The following is a 27,285-nucleotide window of genomic DNA, read 5'->3' as shown; positions in this document are numbered from 1 at the left end:
TTGAGTTACTGCAGTATGATCATTCTCCCTTCTTCTAGGCTGTGTTTTAGCCCCAACCTGCACTTCTCTAGCTTGTGCTTTATTTGATTATTTTTTCTGAATTACCCTCTTAATTTGTGAGAGCAGCTGAGCTGTCCTTTCCTGGGATTTCATGAATTAAAAATACCCCACTTCCAACTGTCTTGGGAGATTCAGTCCTGTTTCTGAAAGTGAGGTAGGCACTTAGTAGTATAAATCCCATTACAAATAAATGGGATTCAGAATTGCCCATGCCTGTTTTATTTTTTTTTTTTTAAATTGAAATTTGGTCTCCTGCTAGCATATGTTTAAAAAAAAAAAAAGTCACTTTGTGTGTTTCTTGAAATTGTGCTTAAAATAAAGCAGTTTTATAAGATGCTGGTTAATAGCATTCCTTGCATTGTATGATGACTTACTTCTGAAGTGGACAGAATTATATTATCTGGAGTTGTAACACTTCAGTCTCTCTTAGAATGTTTACAATAAAAATCTGATGCTGACAAGTACTGTGGAGTATATTTATTCTCTTGCTGTGGATTAAACAATTGATTCTGAAAGATTAAAATGCCCCACCTGCCTTCTTGCACACTTCTGTTTTGCCGTGTCAAACAATATAAAATGAATACTGCACTTCCCTCTATCTAATTGAATAATTTACTGTAAATAGCTGTCATTTACTTTAGAGCAGTAGGGGATCATTAGCCAAATGGATGTGAGTAAGTCATGCCTTTAATGCGTTAGAGGGGCCTAAAATGGAATCATCTAAATGGGACCATCAATACAGCATGCTGAATTAAGTCAGAGGCACTTAAAGCTTTAAGTCCTCTTTCTTGTAAATTACATGCTCCCTTGGCAGAAAGGTAATCAAGAACTTGTATAAAATATGGCGTCTTTGTTTCAAAGCTTTATTTTTAATGAATAAAATAGTACAATTTAGATTACATGATTGGTAGGTATAACTGTGTTTTGGATTTCCTTCATTTTAATTACCCGCCTTCCTTACTGATTGAAGCCTTCTTGCTTACAAGCAGCTACTTGTGCTGACTAATATTGGCTCTATTCCATAAATAAATAAGATAAGCAGGTAATAAAATATCTTTTCTTGACTTTTATGGGTATATGACCTGATAATTATTTGCAGAAGTTGGTATTTTGTATATGTAATTTGAGAAAGGTCCCAGTCAATCTTAACTCCTAAATGCACAACATGTTTTTGGCTTATTTCGCCACTGAAGTCAGTGGCAGGGCTGTTGGGTGCTTTAATGTGTCTGTCCTTCTCATTGACTCCTCCTGGCCCCATCTAGTTCTTTCATTCAGTTCCCTCTTATCCTGTAAAAGGTTGCTCTTCAGTTAAAATCAGAAGCCAAAATTTCAATGGCATCCTAAGTGGAGGACACAGTACAGGCAGCAACTCTCTTGAGGTGCAAGACCTGGTTTAAAAATTATTTTAATTAATTGTAACTTTGGTGGTTTGTATTATCCATAAGAACATTCCTTTTTGAAGTTTACTGAGGTCGCTTCAACCTCAACCATCCTGTGACTGTGATACCAGCTTCGGAGTCACAGTGACTTTGTGGGAACAAGTGGCGCATGTTTTAAGAAAAGCATTTCCTTTCTGAGTTTTGACTGTGCTTTGTTTTCTTCTTCTAATCTTTTAGCGGTTCTAGGATCTTAAGTTACCTGATGTATTCTTCCATGTTTATTCCCAACTGAATTCCCTGTTCAGTCATCTCCTGTCAGCAATCAACTTTCATTTTTTTTAAAAAACTTTTTTTTTTTGTACTAGGCATTCCACTCCCTCATGTATGAACTCTTCAATTCTTGGACTTGGATTTGTGAAGATATTTTAAAATATCAACTTGAGGTTCAAGGGCTGTAAATAAACAAAAAAGCTCCTCCCCCAACATTATTGTAAACATAATCTGTCACTGCATTGAAGAGAGTAGAAGAATTTGATACATGGTTACTTGAGAATATGGAGAAGTTAAATAACTTGCTGTGTAGCTGGGAGGAAGTTGGTGACAAACCTTGTGGAAAGCAGGATGATTTCCTTATTTTCATTCCTTAGCTGTAACCACTGCCCTATGTTTCCTGTAACTGGTTTTTTTTTTTTTTTCACTTTTACTGAAATGTTTTTTTTTATAGGTAAATTCATCTTATGCTTTGAAACTTTTCAGAATCTGCTTATGAACTGCTTTCACTTTTATTGGATGAGTCATGAGTCGAAAGCTCTGTCCTGTAGTTCCACCATGAGTAATGCTTAGCATTTTCTTGGGTTCTCTTTTAGAAGACTATTAAATTAAAAGAAGAATCTGTTTTTTTGATATCTTAATGGACAATTAGGTGGCTGGGTCTCAGAACTGATTTACATTTACCACTGCAGTAATTTAAGGATTTAAGGATCCAATTTGAGGATGTCACTTTTTTCGTTGCATGTACATTTGGCTGGTCATAGTTCTCCATCTTTAAATAAATAAAAACATTTTGGTGTTAGGGACTGCTGTATAAGTATTGACTCTGCTTTGGGGGACAGGTTTGCACTGATGTCTGTATTGACAAAGCTGGCCCACGTACACATGCTTCAAGTGACTAATGTGACATTAAAGTCATGGAAATGAATGTAGAATCACAGAATTATTTAGGTTGGAAAAGAACCTTTAAGATCAGAGGTCTGACCATAAACCTAGCACTGCCAAGTCCACCACTAAACCATGTCCTGAAGCACCACATCTACATGTCTTTTAAATACCTCCAGGGATGGTGACTTAATCGTTTCCCTGGGCAGCCTGTTCCAATGCCTTATAACCCCTTCCCTGAAGAAATTTTTCCTGCTATCCAATCTAAACCTCCCCTGGTGCAGCTTGAGGCTCTTTCCATGTAGATGGTATGTGGCTTCAGGAATCCTATTCTTTCACCTGAGCGCTACTGAGAGAGGTTATGGGCTATTTCCCTGAAACCTCTCTGCCACACCTTGTCCAGATAATGTTTATCTAAAGAAAAACTTATACATGCAGTCTCTAGTGCTGGTGGGGCAGGCAGATACTTTCTCCTCTTGGCTGCCGAGGCATTGGCACATCAGTAGATGGGCATTGGCAATATCTAAAAAGTTATTTGAAATGCCTGGCCCTCAAGTATTTACTGGTATAACGTAAATGTAATTGGCACAGACAGTTCTTTGGATCCCGCTGATGTAAACGTTGGATTGTTGATAGTATCTCTAAGCTTAGGAAGTCTGAGAATAATGAATACAGTATTTGCAGGTGGAATATACACCCTGTCCCCATGAGGTGTTAGGGGCATGTCTGTTGTCTTGCTGGGGCCAATTATTGGCTTTGGTTGCATTGGTAATATTGGGAGATGATGGGTATTTGGAGATGAGCAGAGTTTTCTGAGGCTGAAAATGAAAAATGGAGATGTATGAAACTCTTAAACACAAAATGCTTTCTGTAGAGGTGGCAGATGGAAAAATGCTGGCATTTTAATAGGGTAATGAGCTCCCTGGAGAGATTTGGAGTTTACTTGGCTACTCTTATTCTCTTATTGCAAAAGGGGGATGTCTACTCCACAGCCCACATATCATGGGTAGCAACAGACACAAGACTGAAGACAGAAGTTTTCAGGGCAATGAATCAGCTCTCTGACCTCTGCTAAGTTTTGGTGCATTTGCATCTGAAATGGTCAACAGCAGATTTCTGGGAATGGAAGCTCATGGAGAGCTCTCACACTTAAAGATTTCCTTGGTCTTATGTGCCTGGAGGGTTAGTAGTGCACAGGCTTGCACTGGAAGGGAGTGAACAGACTGCTTCCCAAATGTGAATCTAATGTGTATCTCTCTGTTTGACTTTCAGTGAAGTATTAATGAGCAAGTTCTGTGGCATAGTCATAAATAACTGCAAAGCTCAAGCCAAAATTGTGGAAAAAAAAACCAAGGTCACAGTTATGTTTTTCTATGGGGAGGAAAATAAAGTCTGGAATCTGAGCGCTCCTAAGCCTACTGATTAGGAATTCATTGAATTTGGCTGCTAATAGCAAAAGCTTGTTTCTGGGACCTTTACTTCCAAATAATTCTGGTGTATATGTCTCTACTTGTGCCATTAAAAACTATTATAATAATGAGAAATATTTATCAAAACATTAGCCCTCTTCTGCAATGAGACTTGTACTGTTTAAAAGGTAATTATTTTTTCTTTCAATATCACTTTTTAGAAAATAATGAGAACAAATAGCAAATCCATCCTGGAGCAGGCTGTGAAGTAGTTCATTGTGTACTCAAAACTTGTGTGCCAGTTCCTTTGCATAATAGGTTACCGAACATCAGCTGAGGAGCCCAGTCAGTTACTGTAGTTCGGCTGGGAGACACAAAGTTGCTGGATTCCAGTAACTTGCTATGTATCTGGGAGTTACCATTGGGAAAGAAAATATAGGCCATTTGAACTTTTTTTTTTTTTTTTTGCTTGGTTCTGGAGCTCTGCAGTTCAGGAGTGCTCTTGAGTGCAGCATAGTGATTTGAAGTAGGCTCTGCACTTTCTGCTCCAAGCTGCTCCCAAGACACAATGTGATTTCTCATGTAAATCTAATCTATGGTGTACAGGCTGCTAAGTCCCCCAGAGCCTTTAGATTTCCTAGGGATTTCCAGATGTGCTCTGGTCACCTTACATCTGCGCTGAGACACCAAATACAGGAATGATCCTGCAGCGCGGTTCTGCCTCTAGTGCTGCTGGGGATTCCCTGCCTGCATCGTTATTGCAGCTTTTTGGCTCTTTCACATTATTTTGTGGAAAGGACAGAGGGAGAAGAAAATGTCTGATGATTTGGATACTCTTTGGCAGTGGTTCAAAAATATAAATGCAGTATTTTCCCTTTAAAAAGAGAAAAAGCCCACTGCTGCTTTATTGCTTGACCTTTATGTAGAATTATGATGACTAGGAAACATAGTTCTGCTCACAGGCTGAATGGAGGTGTTAATTGGAGTTATTAAAGGAAAAAAGCGAGAAACGGAAACACTTAAGTGTTGCTGTATCTCAAACATTCATATTTTTTGTGTATAGGTAACTTAACAAACATACTCTTTTTATTTTTTTTCAGCTTGTAGGAAGGAGTTTGTGTTCATCTACTGGATTTGTTGTCTCTATCTAAAAAAGACATAGTTAAAGGCAAAGACTGCAATTAGTGCGAGAATAGCCTAGTGGAGGCGAATCACTGTTCAGAGAGCTGGGATCCTTGAAAGTGCATAGCTCAACCACACTTGCTTTACATGTTCCTTCGTGTGTGTTGGCTCATCTTGCATGGTTGTCGCTAAATTAAATCTCCTACTCTTGTATTCTGTTGAGATACCTTATTAGCAGGCGATAACTTTGACATCTCTTCTTCGATTTTAACTTTTCTATAGCTTTTTGATCTCCTTTTCTTTCGTTTCCCAATCTGTAGAGGAAAGGGGAAAAATTTATGATAAACTTTTGTGATAGAAGTAACAAGTTTATTGGTAATTCAAATACAGAAGCTGTTTAATTACTAGAAAGAGATGTTATTGGTCTTTTGTGTTAATTTTTAGGTAAATGTGTGTTTATCTGTATTGGTCTAACACTAGTTTTAAGGTTTTTGGAGTTATGACAAAGAAGAGCAACTGGATATTAACTCTGTAAAATGAAAAATTTGATGGCTGTTGGCAAATACTTTGAAAATACCACGACTGTTTACCATGTAATGACTTGTGATACTTCCAATAAAGACTTGGGTAGTGTGGGCTGTAACCTGAATTAATAATATTGTTTTACTCATCCCTGTTAAAATGTCAGACTTTTTTTTTTGTTCTTTAGAGGAATATCATTGTAAGTAAAGATGTCTTTCAGACTGCCTGTCTAACTGGAGTCGATATTAAGTAAGATGAAATCTTTTCATTACAGAAAATGGATTGTATAGAGAGATGTGCAAAGATACTATTGTCATCTTTCCTTGCAGCAAGTGAGTTACGTGTGTAGGTTCTTATTCTTTTACTTTCATTTTAGTTGTTAGATACAAGGTTATAATCTTCTCTGTTTTTTTTTTTTTGTACATTATTAAACACTGGAATATTTGGTTTCAATTTGTACTTGTTTCATGTTTAATTTAGGGTAAATCACTTAATCTCTGTTTCTCTATTTCCTGTCTAGAGAGAGAGATAATTTTCTTTTATCTCTCTTCATTTCAAGTTCCTTTTGGAATTTCTTGATGTTTTCAGAGGGAATAATGAATCTTAGCTGTAATTTCATTACGCTTTCACTAGAAGCCTTATGTTAAGAAATAACAATAAAACACTAATATTTTCAGGCACGCCTTCTGAGCAGCGTAGTTTATGCTTGTACAGGCTTGTACAAGGTAAGGCACAAAAAATCTTTCTATTTTTCTTTGTGTTCTACACAATGGCTAGTTGAAATACCAGCCCTTTTATTTCTGATTTCTCCACAAGAAGACTGGCAAGACTCAAGATCCCACCTCTTGTTGAGGAGACAAGATGAAATCCTTTAGACTAGATGTTTGCTTGTGGATATGGTGTTGAGGGTAAATCAGAACAAAGCAGGGGAATTTCACTTGAATTAATTTATTGTCAACCAACACAAACCTCTAACCTCGAATACAGATGTTGGGGGAAGTGTGTGGGAGCCCCCAGCCTGGCCTCAACTGCCCTTGTTTTCAGGGAGAGGTTGAGACAGTGCCGGCAGTGGCTTCCTCACGGTCCCCCGAGGCCGCAGGCCCCTCCTCACCTCAGCTCCAAGGCCGCTGCCCTGGCGGTGTGGTTTGGGCTGGCGCTGGGTTCTCTGCTGCTGGGCTTTTGCTTATCTCGGAGCCAGCTGGAACCGGTTCCAGCCGGTGGGCGGCAGCTGGGGCCTCCCCTCACAGTGGTGTGTGGGCCCTCAGAGCCACGCCTATGAGGGACTGAATTTACAGCTGGTGCATCCCTGGTTGCTGCTTTATATCTAATCTAAGATTAGATATACCTGATCTTAGGGGGGAACAGAAAGACTTAAAAAAAAAAAAAAAATCAAACACCAAAACCAAAATGGAGAGGGGGAGTTGTTCTTTGATCTGATGGCACCTGGGCATTTCCAGAGAAAAAGCCCTCACACCACCATCAATGTGGGTGCTGTCACGGCTGAGAGCGACCCATGGTGAAGAGAGGTGGTATGCAAACCATACAGTTAAAGCTTGTTTATACCTTTCTCTTCAGAAATACCTTTGAAACCAAGAGGCCGCGTCAGGAACAGGGATGTCCCTATTGTGAGTGTTTGAATTGAGATGTGTGTTGTGCAGGTGATATCAAATTAGCTGTTTGGTTTATTTTAAGAAGGGAAGGGGAAAGCACTATGCAGTCTGTCAGAAAGCAAGGGAAGCATAAATAGAGAGGAGTTGTATGTCTCGGCATTTTATGATAGCAAGTTGCATTAATACTGCTCTGAGAACCAATAAACATTTTTATATGGTGATTATTCTGCATCACATAAAAGATAAAATATAGCTTTGGAGTGCACCAACTTGCCACCTATTATTCAGTTCCTGAACCTCAAAAGCAAATTCTTTTCCAGCAAAACTGCCTCTAAAATGCTAATTGCTAGAAATGTGACCACTAATCAGTTTGGTCCCATAATACTGCCATCTATATAAATCGTTGTGCCTGTTCCAGAAGGAGAGATTTTAAAGACTTTCACTGATAAGATTAAAAAAAAGACGCCAACTAAGTGATTAGTCCAGTGGCTTTTTGCCCAAAATAATTTTAAGAGGGGGAGAGGGAAGGAAATCTTAAAATCTGTTATGCCCTTATCTCCTTATTTTAAATATTTTTATAATATAGTCCACGATGATGTAAACTCAATGTTTCTAGAGATTTTATATTTAAATGGGAAAATTTACTAAAGATACATCCTAGGAAAACTCATGCCTTGGCAAAAGGACTGACTGTAGTGCATGTGATGACAGATCCGTTCCTAATCGCTGTGGTTATATGTATGCTCTGTCATGGATAAAGCTGGATTGGCCTGTGTAATGTGGGTCTATGATTCCCCTCTCAATGCAATCAGATCTTCTGATTACTTTCCTTAGTGTGTTTCCGTATGATCCACTTGCTAAAATAAAGAAATGGAATGAACAAGCCAACATCCCTTGCTCTAAAAGCAGACTTGTGCGTTGCGGTGATCAAAAAGAGCAAAATGTCTATGTTCAAGGAGGACATCCTGAAGGCTCTAAAACCAAAAAGTTGAACGAAGGAATCAAACTCTATATGCAGATGAATGAGACCATGTCTTAAAGGATTGGCTTCGGATTTCTACACACACCCACCTCACCTTGATGTTTTCAGTTGGCAATGTTGCACTGCTTATGGTACCTTAAGATCTACAAAATAATGTTCCTTGTCTTTAATTTTCAGGATGACCTATATGAACTGAGACAGGTCTTTATCTGTTTCTCTCCCCCCTTTTTTTCGCCCCCTTTTTTTCGTATTTTTCTAAGGTAAGCTGTATACAGTAAGGCTAAGATAAGAAAAATCCAGAACAGAAGGAGCACAGACTTCAGTTTGCATGAATAGATACATTAGATAGATAAATATACACACACCGTACCCTTTTTTATTATTCATATTGTAATACGTATTTTATAAATACTTAATATAAAAATTATAAAATAATAGATAATATTTTAGACACAGAAAAATAATAGAATATATTTAAATAAACATGTTATGTAAATATGGACTATAATATAAAAATATATAGAATATTTATTTTTTTATAGGTATATATTCATGACCAGGCTGGATGAGGTTGTTAAGCAATCTGATCTAGTGGAAGATATCCCTGCTTATGCCAGGGGGGTTGGAACTATATGATCTCTAAAGTCCCTTCCAACCCAAACCATCCTTTGATTCTATGATATATAAAAAGGGATATTGTCAAAGAGATTTGTTTAAAATGTCTTCTCTCTGCAGAAAATAGAGAGAAAAGATGGGAAGAATATACATTAAAAATAAAACCTTGTGTGAGTGAAAATGGGATTATGCTTCAGATTGTACTTGAAGTGTGAGGCATAAACTACTCAGCAGTGCTTCCTTTTTGACTATTGGCTCTGCAAGAGCAGATTCCATGAACGAATGCCACAGGTAGCCCCTGTTCCCACCTCTCCTTCTAGTTTTTATTTTGCATTCTAGGGGTGTGGTACGTACATCTGTTTATATGATCCCATGCTAATACAAGCCATTTTAATGCATTGTTTGAAGGACTCTTCAATATTTCTTTCTCTTGGTTTTATGGCTGCTTAGATTTGTGACAGCTTAATTCTGAGTTGGCTCTTACTATTGTAATTAATTCATGTCTGTATAAGCCTGTTATAATGCAAAATGACAACAGGATCCTGAGTCCTCCAATGGTTAGTGTGAAAAACTTCTGATGGACCGGACATGTTGCTGAAGGACAGAGTGTATGTATTTACTTTCAGATCTACCACATAAATGCTGTCAGAATTTTGCTCTTAATTTGATTTGTGGCATTCCATTAACAGTTATTCTGTGTACCAGGAGAATAATAACTAATGATTCCCAGAGTCCCAGAATTGTAAAATAAGGACAGTCACTGTTTGGCAGAACAGAGATTGTACTTTCCTACAGACAGGAACTGTTCATATTAATCAAATGATACCTAGTCTGAAATTACTTTTAACTAATGACTTTTTATTCTCAGGTTAACCATATTACTTATAGGCAACGTGCTTTTCTAATTCTGATGATTGTTAATAATCAAAGGCTAGATGTGTGGATTTCTGTCTTTTAGAAAGAGAAATGATGCTCTTGATTGACCTTATTTTAAGATGTTCTTAGTGTTGAAATTATGATGTTAGGGGTCAGAAATGGGGTGGTGAAAGTTCATGGATTTGCCTTTTGATTTAAGACTTTACAAGGGTGGATGTGTGTGCAGGGAATGAGCTCAAAAATGTGAATTTAATTGTGTGAGTTTCAGGCTTAATTATTCAGGACATCATTTTGTGATGGAGAGCTTCCTTGGGGCTATCAGTAGTAGGAATAAATGAGTCACACTTATTTTATCTTGAATACTTGCTGTTACTGTGATACTTTCGGACATGGATGTGTTTCTAACGGAATAGCTGACTACTAAAATCCTCCTAATTTCTAGCTTGTTAAATATAAATTCATGTGTTGAGTGATGGAGAAGAAAATTAAATTGGGAGATTTTACAAGATGCAGTTTGTTTTTCTAGCAGAAATAACATCTTTTGTAGGATGCTAAAAAGCTGTGTTACACTAGAAACTGCTCTCCAATGCTAAACAGACTTGAGCAAGAGGAGGCTCCCAGCAGGGGGTTCCCATAAGGCAGGAGTCATCTGCTGTTGTGGGACCAGTGGTTTTACCGGTCCCAGCTGTACTGGTGTGCTAATGAGACATTGCACAGGTTTGGCAGGTGCTGCCAAGTCTAGGGTAAGTTAGGATGAGATTCCTCCTCCTTTAACTTATGGCTGGGCTAGTTTGACAGTTTTTTTGGGCTGTTTTTAGTTCTCTGTGTCAGTTGTCAACATCAGGGCCTGGTGCTTGTGTATAAGCAAGTTACCTCTTTCTCATGGTGTGTTTTTTGGGTTAGGGGCTTTTTGGCTATGAAGGTCATGTCCTCTATTGGCACTGCTTTTTCTGTGAGCAATGCTTACATTCTGTTTCAGGTGCGATGCTTTTGTTTTATTCTTGTATAGCAGCTCTCTGAAAGATGCTTTTGGCTGACTGTCTTCGATGGGAATGTAATGTGGTTTCTGGTCTGCTTATCTACATCTGTCTACTAAACATGAAGAAATAACATCTTAACATCTAATTCAGTGTTGACATGACAAAGAAAAATGAAGGACACAAGGAGCCTGCTCCCTTGAATACATCCATTTCCTCATGCACATGCTGTGTCTACCCAAAGAATTATAGTGATTATAAGTCGTTAGTTATAATGGTGATACAGGTCTATGTGCAGACATTTATTTATGTGAAATCCTATGTAAGGTACTAAAAAATTTACCTTATAATAATCCAAGAATGACAATTTTATTATTTCAGCATAAACACCACTCAGGCATGTACCAAAATGACCAGTATTGAAAACTAAAAGTAGTGTTATTTTTTTTTGGTACAAGCTTACCTAGCCAGCAACTTCGACCAGCTGTGAGCCTAAAGCCAGTGGAAAAACCATTAGCCTCTCCTGCACAACTCTGCTAATGTTGCCTATCAGTATGTATGTACTTGGGAAATGTGAATGTGTGTATGTGTACGTACATGCACAACGTGTATACAAAACATATATATTTATATGTTTTTATGAAATTTTAAGTCAGAGGGGCATCTTTTAAATGGTCATTAGGAGAAAGCTCTCTGACTTCAGGCACCATTTCAGATCTGTAGCTCTGCTTGCTGCCACACTGTCTCCACCGTCTGTGAGGAAGCAGCTAGGGGGAAGGATTAAAAGGCATGTGGGCATAGGCTTACAGTTTGCGTATCCTTGAGTGTGTGTGCTCATATGCATGCCACCTGTTTTAGTTGCATATAGCCATTGTGTGGAAGCTATTGAACTTCTTGGTGCCTCTGCACAGAGGCTCAGACAGCAGTTGCAGCAGAAGCTGTGCACGTTACCCTGCCCATGTTTCAGTCCCTCAAAGATAAAGCCTTAGAGAGGTTTTCATGACAAGTTGCATACGTGTTTCTGTTAGTGTGCAGCATGTCTCTGTTCTTCCATGTCTGTTGTCCTTTATTTGCCAGGGTAAAGAATCCTTTGACCCCAAGCAGGTTCTTTTTTATAGAAGATGATATGTTTTGTACCCTGAAAGCTTCTTGCTTGGACTTGCAGTGATGCTTAGGGAGTCATCGGTTATAGTAGGAAACCTTCCTTTTAGGAACGCTGACTAGAGCTCAAGATTGTGTTGTGGCCTTTAATAAAAAGCAGCATCAGCTAAACAGAGGGATTCATCAGTTGTGTCAAGGTTTTTACTAGGAAGTACAGTTGTCTTGGTCTTACCCAGAAAAATGAATGAGAACACTGAAAACTGAACAACGTCTCCCATTGAGCATTATAATTGCCCATCATGTGGTGGAGTCACTCTGATCAGGACCAGAAGCCTCTGTACTGTATCAAGTCTCTGGGGCTTCAATCTCTCTTGTAGTCATGGGTTTAGATGGGCTAGTGTGGTACTTTGCTGTCCTGTGGGTACAGTTAGTCCTCTGGCAAATTGCCAGGTCCCTGAGTAGAGCATTTCCTCATGTTGTCATCATTAACTTGGGCTTAACGATTTGAGCTAATATCTAATCATAGTCTTGAGACAGACTGTTTGGTTAAGATACTGGTGTGGCATTTTGTTACTGTTCCTGGAACATGTGACCTCTAAGTAGGAGTTGGTCATGTTTTTAAAGGCTCTCAGCCATAATATAAATGTGTGTTTTGTGGGAAGACAGCATATAAAAAGCTGTGTTTTTGTCAGGATCCTAATTTATAGTGAACACTGACATAACAATCTAATTTGTATCTGTGTACATTATGTCACCAATCACAAGTAATGGAGTACAAGCAGATGCTTTGATTTGTATGTGCAGAAATTGTTAGTGGGCTGAGCTAATGGTGAAGTAGCTTTAACTTACCAGAGTGAAACTGTTGATTTTGTGTTGGTAGCATAAGAAGGTAAATCCTGTGCCTGATGCTAAGCAGAAGGAGATAGCTTGGGTCCATGAAGTCTGTACTTCTGAAGACTGAGAGGCTATTTTCTTTGTCCTTTACATGATAGGATTTAGGAGAGGACATTTCATCTTGGATATCTTGGATATTAAGACTTTATGCAGATATGTTCATCTTTGATTAAGGGTATCTTCTCAAATGAAGATAGTTATAATTGGCTATTTCCAGTAAATCTGATTATATGATTATTTATATTTGGTAATCTTAAATTTCTTTGATAAAAGACAAAAAAATTCCACCAGTAAAAAGAAATAAGATCGCTGATTTATTCCAGTTGTTAATGAAGTCTGTGCATCATATGCTAAATGCTTTAAAAAACCAACAAGCTTGTGTTTCAAATCTTGGTGTGTCATGGGAGCAGAAGGATATGTACTAATATTTTTGTTCTTGGGCATATGTATTTTCAGGCACAGTCTATCAAATATCTGATACTTGCAATATTTTTGAATCAAAGAATTCAGTAACACTGAAACTGCCTATTTTTACTTTTTTTTTTTTTTTTAAACAGATTGTTTTCCCATATATCAATATACTCCTTCATTAGATGTATGGACTAAGAAGATTAAGTTTGTTTTTTCCAGGAAAATTTGGGGGGTGGGAGGAACACAGGACAACACCATTACCAAAGCAATCTGGCACTAATAGTGGACAGAGCATGTGAATGCATTACTCTGGATGTAATACTTTTATGTACTCAGGACAATGTTTGTGGGATCTCAGGAAAAAACGAGGACATGCATTAGCAATGAGATCAGTTTGCTAAGAAAGATGCTGAAGACCACTCTGTGTCAATTAAGAGCAATTTGGAGTGGCAAATATCTTAAATGCTGGCTGACTCAGCTTGCAGAATGTAGCCAATAATCAAATGGCAGAATTTCACAAGTGGCTACATCAAAAATATTTTGCCTCAGTTGGTGACACAAACAGCATTAATTTCCCGTGTAAGGTATTTTCTTCAAGAGTGAGATCCATTGATCCAGGTTTTTCTTCACATCTAGGAAAACATTGTTTCCCCAGTGTGCCTGTCTCCTCCTCCAAATTCATTCATCTCCTCCTTGTTCTTCTTGAGGCATGAATTAATCTTTTCCTTCAAGTATTTTGCATTAGTTCTTTCTCTAGCCAAGTGGGTGAGAGGGAATGACTTTGCCTTTTCTAGTAGCATAAATCCTCTCTGGCTTTTGTTGAGACTATGCGTTGATCTATAGTGGGTAGTGCCCTAATGTAAGATGGGGCAAATTAAAAGAAGAGGGAGGGAGGCAGCACCCCTCCTTTTTGTGAAAATGAGGAGGCTCCCTTACTCCTTCTCTCTTGCCTTTTTTGAGTACAGTAGTGTTTGGATGCGTCTCTTGGCCATCAGGAATAATGGCAAAACATAAAGGAAAAAGATGTGTACATCATTTCAAACTGATAGAAAAATGAAATCATTTAACACGGAAGGATCCAATACTTTGGTAAATTAAACATTGAGGGTTTTTCTGTAAATGTAGTGCTAAATGATCCTGAAATCTTATGAACATACACTTGCTTTCTCTTGCAATCTTTCTCACAATAACCTGAAGAATTGCAATCATACTAAATAGATTTCCTCTAGAGTTCAAGTTAATTAAAAATAAATGAGGCTAAATAATAGCTTGATATTAACTCAGAAATGTTCAACCCAGATGGCTCTACCTATGCACTACTCTAGGAAGTTCAGGAATATGCAAACTCTGTTGCTTATGCCATGAAATATACTTAATGACCTTGGTTAAATGCTGGAGTTGTGTAGTAGCCTGAGGAAAAGAAGCCTTTTGAATTGTTTTTAATGAGCTAAGCCCACAGATCAGTAGGAGAATGTCATGCCACCCTGGACTGAAGAGGCCTGAGTTTCCCTAGGCTTACTAAACGACCGTTTGTTTTCTTTCTAGATTCCAGCCTATGGAGAAGTGCATATAAGAATAGGATAAATATGGCTTTTAAGGGTGAGGACCACTTAGATTCCCTTCCGTTACCTGTTCAGCGGTAAGTGGTACACTTTGTCATCCAGACTTGAGTGATTAAGTGCCTCTAAGACTGCAGATCCACTTTCCTTTGAGGATCCAAAATGCTTAAAAACTCATTTTTAAACTCAGTTTTAGGTAATGTTCATACAAAATGTTGAGAATGAATGTGGAAATCTGGGATGCATTTCTCAAGGCATTTGCAAATTTGGATACTTGGCAGTCTGGTAAATTGTGACAGTGAATATGCAGCCATTGTTTTAAGTGAATGAACATGTTTTCAGTAGAGATGTGACTGTATATACTGGACCAGTTCTTTGGCATGATGGAAGTCACTGGAAGTCTCTGCACTCTGTGAAGACTGCTGAAAGCTATAAATATAAATTTCTTTAACATGTTTGACTTTCTTCAGGTGTAGCTATGGTAATGATACTAATATTGTAGTATTATCTCTGCAGTTTGTGGTGCCCTGGTGGGATTGAAGACATTGGTGACTCTACTAATCAATAGGTTTTTTGAGTCTGGCTGTTGGTTGGCATCTAGTAACTGCGTCTGTGTAGTACAGTTTCATTTCTAGCATAATGGAAATTCCATGAAAAGAAAAAAATGAATATAATAAGCTTCTGCATTCTCATTGAACTATAGTCTTGATATGTGGCACAATTGACATTTGGGGGGTGGGAGGAGGCAGGGGCTGCTGAATGCAGGAATAAAATCAGAAATAAAAAGGATTAGAATTTCAATCTTTCTCCTGGTCTTCTTTCTTCAGGTCAGATTGTAAGTTTTTATTGTAACCAACTGGCTGCTGACATGCAATCTCAAAATGTGATGCTTTTCTTCATCAGAATTTGATATTTCTGTACCTTTCCCTACCAGTGTCTTCCATCAGATACTGATAATGCCATTAACTCACAGTCACAGTAAGACCATATGAGTATATAATCTTTTGGAAGAAACGTTATTTGGAGGAGCATAGTTTGGGGATCCCAGGTGCCAAGGTAACTGGTACTGTTCATTAGATTCTAGCCAAAACTTGCTTTGGAAGTCAGTGAGTCCTAGAAGCTCTGAATAGCCAAGCACATGGAGTGGACTTGTGTAAACAGCAGTGAGGAGTCCTGTCTCACTTACTAGTTTAATTTTCTTCCATGGGATGAAGCCATGGAATATGACTTCAGATGCACACAGTAGTGAAGACAAACTAATGACTTTGCTATGGAAATGCTCAGGCTAACCTAATGGTCAGATATAGTGCTAGACATCCAGGTTACTTGTTTGGTGATAACTAATGGGTTCCAGAAGCTGAATCCTGGATCAAAAAGTTAAGGAAGTTGTTAAAGTCAACTGCTATGCCAAGAACTTAGGTTGCAAAATGGGCTGGTGAAGCCTCTTATTGTAGTAGGAAACTACCTGCAACAGAATCAAAAGCAGTACACCCTATGGATGGCAAACACTGTTACAGGTTGATGGTAGCAAGTTTTTTTTCACAGATACATAAATAGGAAAATTAGCTGCAGACTCTCTATGCTAGCAACTGGAAATGTGGAGTATGGATAATGCATGCAGCACTCAATGGGAACAAAGGTAACAGCAGCACAGAACTGAAAAGCACTGAGTTTTTTAGGCTAGAGACTTCTGGAAAAGGAAACTGCCTGCAGATCAGTCCTACTGTGTTCAGGGAGCAGAACTCCGCCATGCTATGTGAAGAAAACCATGCCACCTTATATCGACTCTGCACTATGAAGTATCTTAGCACAAGCAGCGATCTGGAGAAGTCCCATGTAGCAAGTGGTATGTTCTTGCAAATTGCTTGGCTCAGCAGAGCAGATCTATATAATGAAATATAAAAATAAATACTCTCCCCTACCCCCAAGTAAATATGAAGCTTTTATTTTCCATGTTTATTTTAAAAGAAAATCCTTTTTCCTTTTATGCTGAGAGTAAACAATTTCTTCCTAGTATATAGGCTAAATCTACCCTCTTTCATTTTAAAATTGCTACCCCTTGTTCTATCACTACACTCCCTGATAACAAGTTCCTCCCCATCTTTCCTGTAGGCCCCCTTTAAGTACTGCAAGGCTGTAGTAAGGCCTCCCCAGAGTCTTCTCTTCTCCAGGCTGAACAACCCCAACTCTCTCAGCCTGTCTTCATAGGAGAGGGGCTCCATTCCTCTGATCATCTTTGTGGTCCTCCTCTGTGCTCACTCCAACAGGTCCATGTATCTCCTGTGCTGAGGACTCCAAAGCTGGATGCAGTACTCCAGTTGAGGTCTCGCCAGAAGAGAGTAGAGGGGCAGAATCACCTCCCGTGACCTGCCAGCCACACTTTTTTTATGTAGCCCAGATGGGGAGTTGTCAGTAGTCGGACAGGTGAAAGCACAGGGAAGGCTCTAACCGAAAATGAGGAAATGTGTTTTTACCCTAAGAATTTTGCAGAAAGAACACAGTATGCACTAGATCAATTAAGTCCAGGAATTGTACAAAATGTTTTTCTCTGGGTTAGAGAAAGGAATGATATGAATCCTATAGGGAATTTAACAGGATTAAGACAGGTTTCAAAATAACTAACAAGATTCAAGGGTTATTTATTCTTTACTGTTCCTGTAACCAGGCCTAAGTTCTATGCCTGTCTCAGGAATCCAGTTCATGCTCCTGCTTTCGTGAGAGGGACTTGAATTAACTTAAAGGCATGCACTGTTGTTTCCTGTCACAGGGAAAAGGTAACAAAAATCCAACTGAAGTTAGTCCCATGTAACACCACAACCATGACTTGCTTCATGTTAAGGTCAGAATCTTTCAGAAATAAAAGCATACACATGCCCAAGCAATAATATCTGTCTCCGCAGGAAAAGCGTACCATACACATAAAAACTGATTCCAAGTGTTTCCACAGCAGCCATTAAAGTCATCAGTTACCTTGGCTTTATAACAAATTTAGATCTGGGGCCTTAAACCAAGTGTGAATTGTTGTTTCCACTCTTATCTCTCCTCAGATTCTGTGGGAAATCAGTTTGTATTGAAAAGTCCCTAGAGTATTGAGTCACTATCTTAGTGGTTTTCTGACATGCTGTCAGACCTACTTTCTCTAATTGACATCTAGACTGCTCTGTATACAGTATTTAAAATTATACAGTATCCTGAAAAAACCCTCCTACAAGTTATTGTTACAGAAACTTTATTTTCTGTTTCAGTGACTTAGGAACTTACAATTAGTCATAGCTTTGTCTCTTAGGAGGAAATGGGACACTTTTTACAAAGAAATGATCTAGTTACTCTCCAAAAACTTTCAGTAGTCCTATGTAAATCACTTTACAGGACCATAAAAAAAAAAATTATTCTCTTGCCATCAGTGATGGCTCGTTCACTACAACATCTGAAGTGTGTATATATTCCTTAGAGAGGCATATATCCCCATTCTTCCCTAAACTTATTTTAGTATAGCTTTTGAAAAATTTTGTAATCCTTTCCTCACATTTTTTTATTGGTATTGTTTTTCCATATTGCTGGTGAGCTTCTCCAGATGGGAAAGCCAATGTAAAAGAAGCTGCCTTTCTCTTCTGTTCCTGCCCTGCCTCCTGTGTAACAAAAGCTCACTGGCCTTTTTGTTTTCTTTAAGTTAAAATTGTAAATTGCACAAGTTTTGGTGGTGGGTTTTTTTTTTCATTGTAGTCATGGTTTCTTGTACTTTCCATATTGGATAGTAAGCTAAATTTAAATTTGGAGTGCTGAATCTGAAGTTACTCATCTAAAGAAAGAGTACTCAGAACAAAAAAGTTAAATAGAATACTGGTTTTGCTTCTCAGTTTACATGTTCAGTGTTGTGAGACAAACAGTATGATTAGCCATATCTTTAAAAAAGAAATAGAGGAAGGTCTTGTATGAAAATAAGATAAAAAACCACCACCACTGCCACCACCAAAAGAAGCCCCAAACAAAACCAAACCAACCAACCAAAAAAACCCACAACACCCCAAACCGAAAAAATCCCCCTTTATCTTGCTAAAAGATGCTGACATTTAGGCTATCTTGGAGATACTCTTGAAAATGAAGTGGGGGTGGGGGCAGAGAGAATTTGTCTTCCTGATCTTCTGAAATGCAATACTGCTGACTGTTTAATAAACTTTTTCTAAACATCCTTACAGCTTCAAAAATGAAAGATGATACTGGAGGTTATAATTTCAACTCACATACAAACAAAGGGCAATGCTGATTATTTAAAAGGTTTTTTGTTTGCTTATAAAAGCTGAATACTTTGAGTATGAGGACCAAGAAGATAAACCTAATAGTGTCTGTATTTAGTTTCTTTTTCCTGGTTTTAATACTATTTTATGTTGTTTTCTAGCAGAAGTTTACATCATCCTTGGGATAGATGAGAATTTTTGTCAGTGCTTCAGATGAAGGAGATGAGGCAGATAAAGCACACAAGGCTTTCAAATCTAGGTACTTGTGTTCAAGTCCTTTGTAGCGTTTCATCTCTCAAAATCACTTCCTTGGTTTGATACCCCAAAGCTGGAAAAGTTTGCCATAAGGGACTTCTGTAGCAGACCCAAAAATGGAACCCAGGTTTCCTGTCTGCCAGTTCTTAACCAAAAGACAGTCCTCCTTCCTTTTGTTGCTTTGTTCCTTTTTTTGTTGAAATAAAGATCTGAGTACTATGAAAGAACAATACGAATGAGGTCATGCCATGCATGATTATAGCCTTGCATTGCTCTTTAAAATGTACTATGTATCTGCAGGTGTTCTGGTAACTTCTCTAGAGGATCTGCTTAGGTGTCCTGTTATATAAATTAAGATTAGCATGCTCCTTGTCATTAAGAATATCAATGTTAGAGTATCTATTAGCTCTTACGAGATTTGAATTTCTTCCAGTATGCCTTTTGGAGTTTTTTTAGGCTACTTTTCATTTGTCTTAATTTTCTTTCTTTCTTGCAGTGGTATTTTTGTATATCTGCATGGTAGGTAATGTGGTAGCTGGGGATCTGTTCACTGTGCATGCATGCTTTCTCTGGTGAAAGGAACTGTACATGCTGTAGTGACTACATCTGATCTGTACACTATGTAAGATATGGTGGAAATTACTGAAGGAAAGAGATTCATAAAAGGACTTAAGAAAAAATCCTGTTATAGGCACAACTTTACAATGCAAGCAAGAACATGGTTACTGTAAGAAAAGTATGCCTTTTAAGTCCAAGGAAAATTGTAATCATCTTGCCCCAAACTCCAGTTTACTGAAATAAATAGAATAGTTAAAAAAAAGCAAACAAAACCTGGGAGTTGGTATTTTCCAGTGTCATACACAAAAATCAGTGTATTCTCTAAGTTACGATTTGGAACCTTTTCTGAAGTAATAATTTGTGCTGAGAAGTGTGCTTCTCTAACATGCAGCAAGAGTAGGGCTTTAGAAGGGTCTGTTAGTGAAGTCTCCGAATAGATGACACAGCAACAAAGCAACAGACCTATTGCAAGGCTCATACCATGATGGCCCTTGAATTAACAGTAGTTCAAGGTATAGAGAACTAAAGCAGAGGAGACACCGAATTTCATAGTATACAAATTTGAGGTCGCTTTTTCTTGGTTATGAGAAAAAAATACTGTTCTGCATCTGTGTTTCGTTGTCTATGTATAAAGACAGATGAAATTAATATTTGGAAATTTATAATGTGTTTGTCCCCTTAGACCCAGAGGGATGACGTGGGCAGTGGGAGGGGGGGAGCAGGGGGTGTTAAAGAATGAGGACTTGCAGTAAAAGAAGAATTTATTGATTAGGTTCAAATCCAAGGAAAATACTGAAGGAATTAACAAATCCACAATGAGAGAGAACCCAAAACTTTTTCTCAGCATATGGTATGAACTGGAATACCATCTCATTGCAGACTGCAGGGAATTCTGCATGAATTGCCATCCAGAGGGACCTTGACAGGCTAGAGAGGTGGGCCGGCCTGTGCGAACATCATGAAGTTCAACAAAGTAAAGTGCAAAGTCCTGCACCTGGGTCAGGGCAATCCCAAATATGGATATGGGCTGTGCGATGAATGGGTTGAGAGCAGCCCTGTGGAGAAGGAGTTGGGGGTATTGGTGGATGAAAAACTGAATATGACCCAGCAAGGTGCACTCACGGCCCATAAAACCAATAGTATCCTGGGCTGCATCAAAAGAAACATGGCCAGTGGGTTAAGGGAGGTGATTCTGATCCTCTACTTTGCATTGGTGAGACCCCACCTAGAGTACTGCATCCAGCTTTGGAGTCCTCAGTACAAGAAAGACATGGACCTGTTAGAGCAGGTCCAGAGGAGGGCCACAAAGATGATCAGGTGGTTGGAGCACCTCTCCTGTGAGGACAGGCTGAGAGAGTTGGGCTTGTTTAGCCTAGAGATGTGTAAAAAAATCTTTGTAATTTAAGACACATTTCTGCCTGTTCAGGAACTGAATTATTTCAAGGACTATTCACATCAGATTGTCCTTCTAGAGCTTCATGTAGCCTCTGTACAGCTGAGAGGAGGTGTTTTGAGAACACTGAGTTTGAGGTATAAGACGTGAAGAGCCTAATATATGTTTAATATTGTGTTCAGATGCTCTTTATTAAGAAATAGAACCCCAAAAATAGGGCTGTCAGGAAAAGAATGGACTCACCTATTGGGTTTCTGTCTCTAGAGTGTCTAAAATTTCACAAATTCTAGGTGATTTAGTCCTCAGAGTGGGGAGCAGGGAAATTATGTTATCTAGTCATAAAAAGTGAATTTTGGACAAGATTGCACAGGTATGTTCCTTTTTATTTAGCTAGCCAATGATCTCTTGCCTCTTGTAGAGTGATGGGAATCTGTAGGTATTGACGTTCATCTAGCTTTAGGTTCAAGCTAAGTTCTGGTTTTGACTGAATTTTGGGCAGCAAGTCATTTGCTTGCATGTGAGTTCATTGAAACATTTCCTGTTTGGTTGCCTACCTATTTTCTTAGATATGAATCTCTCAAATGATTCTTAGGGATGTGACTTCTGTGAATTAACCTGAATAAAGATTATTCCCTTTGATCTCATTTCTGGTCTATTATTATTTTTTTTTTAATCATCTCAGTTCTTGTTACTTTTCTACTTCATATATGCATGGTTTCTGCACCTTGATACCACTTCTGTTATTAGTGCCTGTCCTCACAAGATTTGCCTCACTTTCTCATTTTTTTTTTTTTTTAATAGTACCTTGACTCTTCAGGAGTGAGCAATCCATTTGTAAGCATGCACAGATCTGTGCTTAAGTTCAAAATTAATCATAAATTTATGTTTAAGTACAACTGTTTTAAATGCTTTGTCTAATCAGTGGTTGTATATGTCCTTACACTTTTTAGACTTCTGTAAGTGCTGAATTCTTTCTATTTCATGGTTTCTTACAGTGTCTGCTGCTGATAATCAAGGGCTTGTTCTGTATTTCTTGCTTTTCCCACCTGTGTCTGCAAACTGAACTTCCTGTCTGACAAGCACTCCATGCAAAGTAGAAAACAACATTTGTATTTCCTGTTTGTATTTTACAGGCTACTTACTGTGCATAGATCTTGCCCTGCTAACTTGAATCCTACATTCTCTATCATCAGTTTTATTTGGATTGTGTCAGGAACCTGTATGTTTTGTCTTTTTTAAAGCATTCAGATAAAGACTGTAAGAAACTCTAGAGGAATAAAAAATGCATGTTATCTGTAATACTAGAGCTGAATATTTTCAGAGTTTAAAGTTCAGTGTGCTTAAATGGCTCTATGAACTTTTAAAAACCATTCAAGAATGGAATGCTTACTGGGGAATTGAAAATGTTTTTTGAAAAACCTCCTTTTTCAGTAATCTGTATGAATAGAGTACTACAGAAGAAAGGAGGGTGCTCTGCCAATAGTGCAGTAAAGTTACCTTCTGGTGGCAAGGAATAAATTCAGTTATTGCATAGCTCAAGGCGCTAATGATGCCTCATTTAATGACGTTGTATTCTTTTATTTTCAATCAGTTACCCTGTAACAATTCAGCAAATAATTTTATAGCTTCAGAAAAGGAGCTTACCTTGCTATGAAGTATTTCTGATTTTAGTGATTTATATTCCACCTGTAACCAAACTGAAAGCCAGGTTGTTTGTGGGAGTTTTGATGGTGGCAGTTAAAACAGATTTGTGTATCCCTATGGTCCTTCTGGGAAGGGTTTTCAGATATGCTAGTTTACTGGATCCAAAGGATGATTTTAGTAATGTAGAAACTATTGATTTGCCATCATTTGGTGGCATTCATGAGGAATATGAATTCAACAGATTTTTATTTTTTTTCTTTGAATCCCTGGGTAAAATATCTCTGTTCCTATATTCAGGATGTTAAAGCATAAGTCAGCAGTTTAGCTCACAGGCAGTAAAAATAATTGCATTTCACTTGTACTTTATGTATTTTTGGGGTGTGCAAGTCTGCCAGAATGCAAGATTTTTTTCCTAACTTTTTCATTTTGATAGTTTTATCACTGTATCTTTATATTCAGTTGTATAACATGCTGTAGAAACATATTATATTACTTCCCAGAGCTATGTTGTAAAATATTTTATGTTGGACTGTAGAAGTCACAAAAGAATTTTGTCTTTTAACCTGAAGGAAATCTCAGTTTGTCCATTATAATAATTACGAGGTTATGGTGACTTTAAAATGCGAACAAATTGATGAATTTAAAACAATCTGTTCAACTGGCCTCACTAGACCTTCTTTCATTAAAGTTGGTATTTCAAATTTGTGGCTTGCTGTTAGCTGGAAACTTTAAATGATCAAACACCATCTTTCATCCTTAAAGACAGTTAAGAATTTATCCTGAATCCCTTTTGTCAGGGTCAGTAGCATGTTTCATTGTGTGTGGCACATAAGCACTGTAAAGAGGTCAAGCTAGTGCTGGTATAGCCTTTATGATAGAAGAATTTTGGTTGATTGTTTTTAGAATGTGTATTTTTGAAATGTGGGATTGTATAGAAAAGACACTTCCTTTTTTTGTGTATTAGAGAAATAGTAGTCCCCATCTGCCCGCTGAATATCTTGTGTTTGGGACTTGGTATCCTTTTCAGAAAGAACCCTCAAATTAATGTCTTTGAAATAAGTGACAGAACTTGCCTGATCATTAGGTTACCTTATCTGCCAGACATAGACGATGCTTTCTGACTGTATCTTAGCAGCTATTGCATTAAATTTTTATGAAGGGCAACGGGCACAAGCTGGAACATAGGAGGTTCCATTCAAATATGAGGAAAAACTTCTTTAAGGTGAGAGTGACAGAGCACTGGAACAGGCTGCCCAGGGAGGTCGTGGAGTCCCCTTCTCTGGAGATATTCAAGACACGCCTTGATGCAGTCCTGAGTAATGTGCTCTAGGCAATCCTGCTTTAGCAGGGGAGTTGGACTAGATGATCTCTAGGGGTCTCTTCCAACTCTGACAATTCCGTGATTCCGTGAAATTCTGTCAACTTTACACTCTGTAGCTAGCTCTTCTAGCTATTGTTTTATGACTTTGACTCCACAGCTTGTGCTTCTCTGCACGTTTTCCCTGGTACTAGCAATACCTTTTCAAAGAATTCATATGTTGTTTGTGGTCAGTTATGTTTACTTGCATTCAGATCTTCATCAGCGTATTTTAGATGAGATGCTGATCAGGTTTACACATACTCTACCACTCTTGTTGGATGTCTGTGCTCTGTTTTCAGAAGACGATCTTGTTAGTTATGTCTGTGTTTAAGGTTTTTATCTTGCATGCGGGAGTCGTCTTCCTTGTTTGTGAATCTAACATTGTGAATGATGCATTAATTGACACAAATGCTTTGATTTCTTTTAGTCTACTGAGTGTTTTTACTGCAGTTTGAAACTTGTCTGCTTCATGATGGCTTCTGGTAATGTAGGTGGAAGCTTGGGAGTTTAGGAATACAGGTATATATGCCAAAACCTACCATAAATTTGGATACTTTGATTGAGTTGTTGTGCAATCATGTTATCTTGTTACGTAATTATGTTTCATCTGTGGGTAGCTGGTAGGCGCTGCATTCTTGGCTTCTGTATTGTCTATGTGAGCTTCCTGGCAGCAAAGAATACTAATCCTGAACTGCAAGTATACTCTTTCTGAACCCAGTGTAGTAGCTATGGGGAAGGGATATGTGGAAGGAACATCTCCCACCATTTGTATGGCTAAGAAAGAAAAAGATATAAGAGTAAGAAACAGTAGAGAATGACAGGATCAGACCATCACGATAACTTGGTAGGTCTTGTGACATGCAAGATAAGGAGTCAAACTTGCACTTAAGAGGGGAGGAACTCAGTGGACTGTGTCTCACAGAACTCAAGCCTGTATCTTACAATCATGTCTCGTGGTCACAGAGCAATGCTGTGTACCTGGCAGTGATGCTGTGCTCAGGGAGTTGGGGCTGCTCTCAAACACTGTTTCCTGGGTATGAGAAGCAGTAAGCCTGAAATGATAAAGCTGGCTTCAGCCTCGTTCCTGTTCTGCTCCACAGGAGTGCCTCAAACCCTGCCTGTGAACTGTACAAAGAACTTTTTTTGCTGTACTAGCTGCGGTTTTTGGTGTGAATCTTAGAAAATTTTATTTTGGACTTGTTAGCAAGTTTGGTCACACATGGAAGAATTTGCAAGTTATAAGGAGTCTTCAGGAAGGCAAAATTAAGTAAAATTTGTTGTAAACTGTACAATTTACAAGGAAAACTTAGAGCCTGCAGTGTCTAATCTTTGACTTCACTACTTTCCAGGTCTTTCTGAACTTTGACAAATTACAGTAAAGACTGTCTGTGTTTTTCAATTTACCATATAAGGTTAGTAGTTATCTGTTTTGCAAAACTATTGTGGGACCTTGATTTTCTGTGCAGTTTTATGTGTATCAAGCAATCTGAATTTAGAATTCTGTTGCAAGAATAAAGATCCATACTTTAGTCTCTTATTTTAGCAGCTAGGCCATATTGTTGTTGTTATCATGTAAGTAATGTAGTTAGAATTATTCTTGTTAGCCCTGGAAGGTAATTAAGGATGAAATCCTGTCTGTCAACTTCAGGATATCCAAAATATCTTCCCTCTATACAATGCAAGTTTTGTTGAAGCCTTCCAGGAACATTCACCTTCACTGTGCTAACCAAGAGCAAAAAAAACCCCAAGTAGTCCTCCTTAATGGTAATACTGCTTCATGCAACTCAAAAGCAGAAGTCAAAGTGATGAAGGGATCCTAATACTCAAGAAAGCAGATTCATTGAATTTGTTACTGTCTTATTGTGAGAAAAGACAGTGTTTCCATCTGTCTTCAAAAGGGCAGGAAGGTTTTTTTAAGTTTTAGTTTTGATTTGAGCATTATACATCATTCCTCCTGATTCTACCCTGGTCATGCTGCTGATTAATCTTGCTTTAGGCAAACCACTTTATCTTTGTGTGCCTTTCCTTCCTCCACCTCAGCTGGGGAAACACAATGGAAGTCCTTATTAACCTATCTCCACAAGTTACTATTTTAATGGTATTTGTATAGCACTTAGTATGTTATGACCTCATATGCCTTGTAGTGCCTGATATATGTTCATCATCCTATTGCACTGTTGCAGGTTTATAATGTTGAATTACTACCTAGCAGCTGCTTTCGGTAAATGTGAAGAGTATGTTTCTGTTCACAAAATCTAACATGTTCCTTCTATGTGTTGTATTTTACCATCATTTTCACAGTGGTGTTTCCTGTCAAGAGTTCACTAAACTCCCTTTACAACTGTGGCTATAACAGAAGATGATGATTGATTACCCATATCTTGTTATTTCTGAGGTGTTTTTCCACAATCCAATTTTAAAAAAATAAATCACTTAATTAAGGATATTTTAATGATCTTACTATGACTTGTCTTCTCAGCTATTTATTAGAAATACTGGTACCATATTGTGTTAAATACAATATTTGTCACTTCATTTCACATTTCTTGGGAATTTCTTCCTTACTTAATTGCATGGTATCTCTTAAATCTGGTTCACTGCTGCCTGGGGATGGTGGGAGGATCTTGTAATCAGTTGTTCAGTAACCTGTAATGAGCAAATTTAAGAAAGCTAGCAGAACAATGCTACATCTTTGTAAATGTTTTTTTTGCCTTTTTCCCCTTTTTGACAAATAGTATCGTGATCTTAAGAAATGTGCTGGTCTGACCTCATTTCTAGTCTCATTAAATTTGCTAGTGTCTGTTAGTGGTTGGATTTCTGAGCTTATTAACCCTGAGGGATTTGGAGTGATGGAGTGAAATGCATACAGGAGTTTAATATTAAACTGAAATGTGACCGTTATAGCAGTGCTAGTTGATTCTTTTTGCTCCTTGCAGTATTTTAGAGAACATGATGAAATGTGTGTGTGTATATATATATATCTCATAGAATGGTTTAGGTTGGAAGGAGCCTAGTTCATCTAGTTCCAATCCCCCTGCCATGGGCAGGGACACCTTCCACTGGACCAGGTTGCTCAAAGTCCCATCCAGCCTGGCCTTGAACACTTCCAGGGATGGGGCTTCCACAAATTCTTTGGGCAACCTGTTCCAGTGCCCCTCCACCCTTATA

At 38.2% G+C, this 27,285-nt stretch overlaps 1 protein-coding gene across 1 annotated transcript in view; it reads left to right on the top strand.

Moving 5' to 3' along the window:
- Positions 1-14,672: 14,672 nt before the first annotated feature.
- The window catches only part of INSC (INSC spindle orientation adaptor protein), a 99,477-nt gene continuing 86,864 nt past the window's right edge, over positions 14,673-27,285 (top strand). The window contains exon 1 of the mRNA XM_074149449.1: positions 14,673-14,752. Coding sequence (XP_074005550.1) covers positions 14,700-14,752 — 53 coding nt within the window. The 5' untranslated portion in view covers positions 14,673-14,699. The remainder of the gene's footprint in view (positions 14,753-27,285) is intronic.

The sequence above is a fragment of the Numenius arquata genome, chromosome 6 (assembly GCF_964106895.1).
Source record: "Numenius arquata chromosome 6, bNumArq3.hap1.1, whole genome shotgun sequence".
NCBI classification, from domain to species: Eukaryota; Metazoa; Chordata; class Aves; order Charadriiformes; family Scolopacidae; genus Numenius; species Numenius arquata.
The sequence above is the reverse complement of the archived record's forward strand: the minus strand, read 5'-3'. Positions and strand labels throughout refer to the sequence as shown.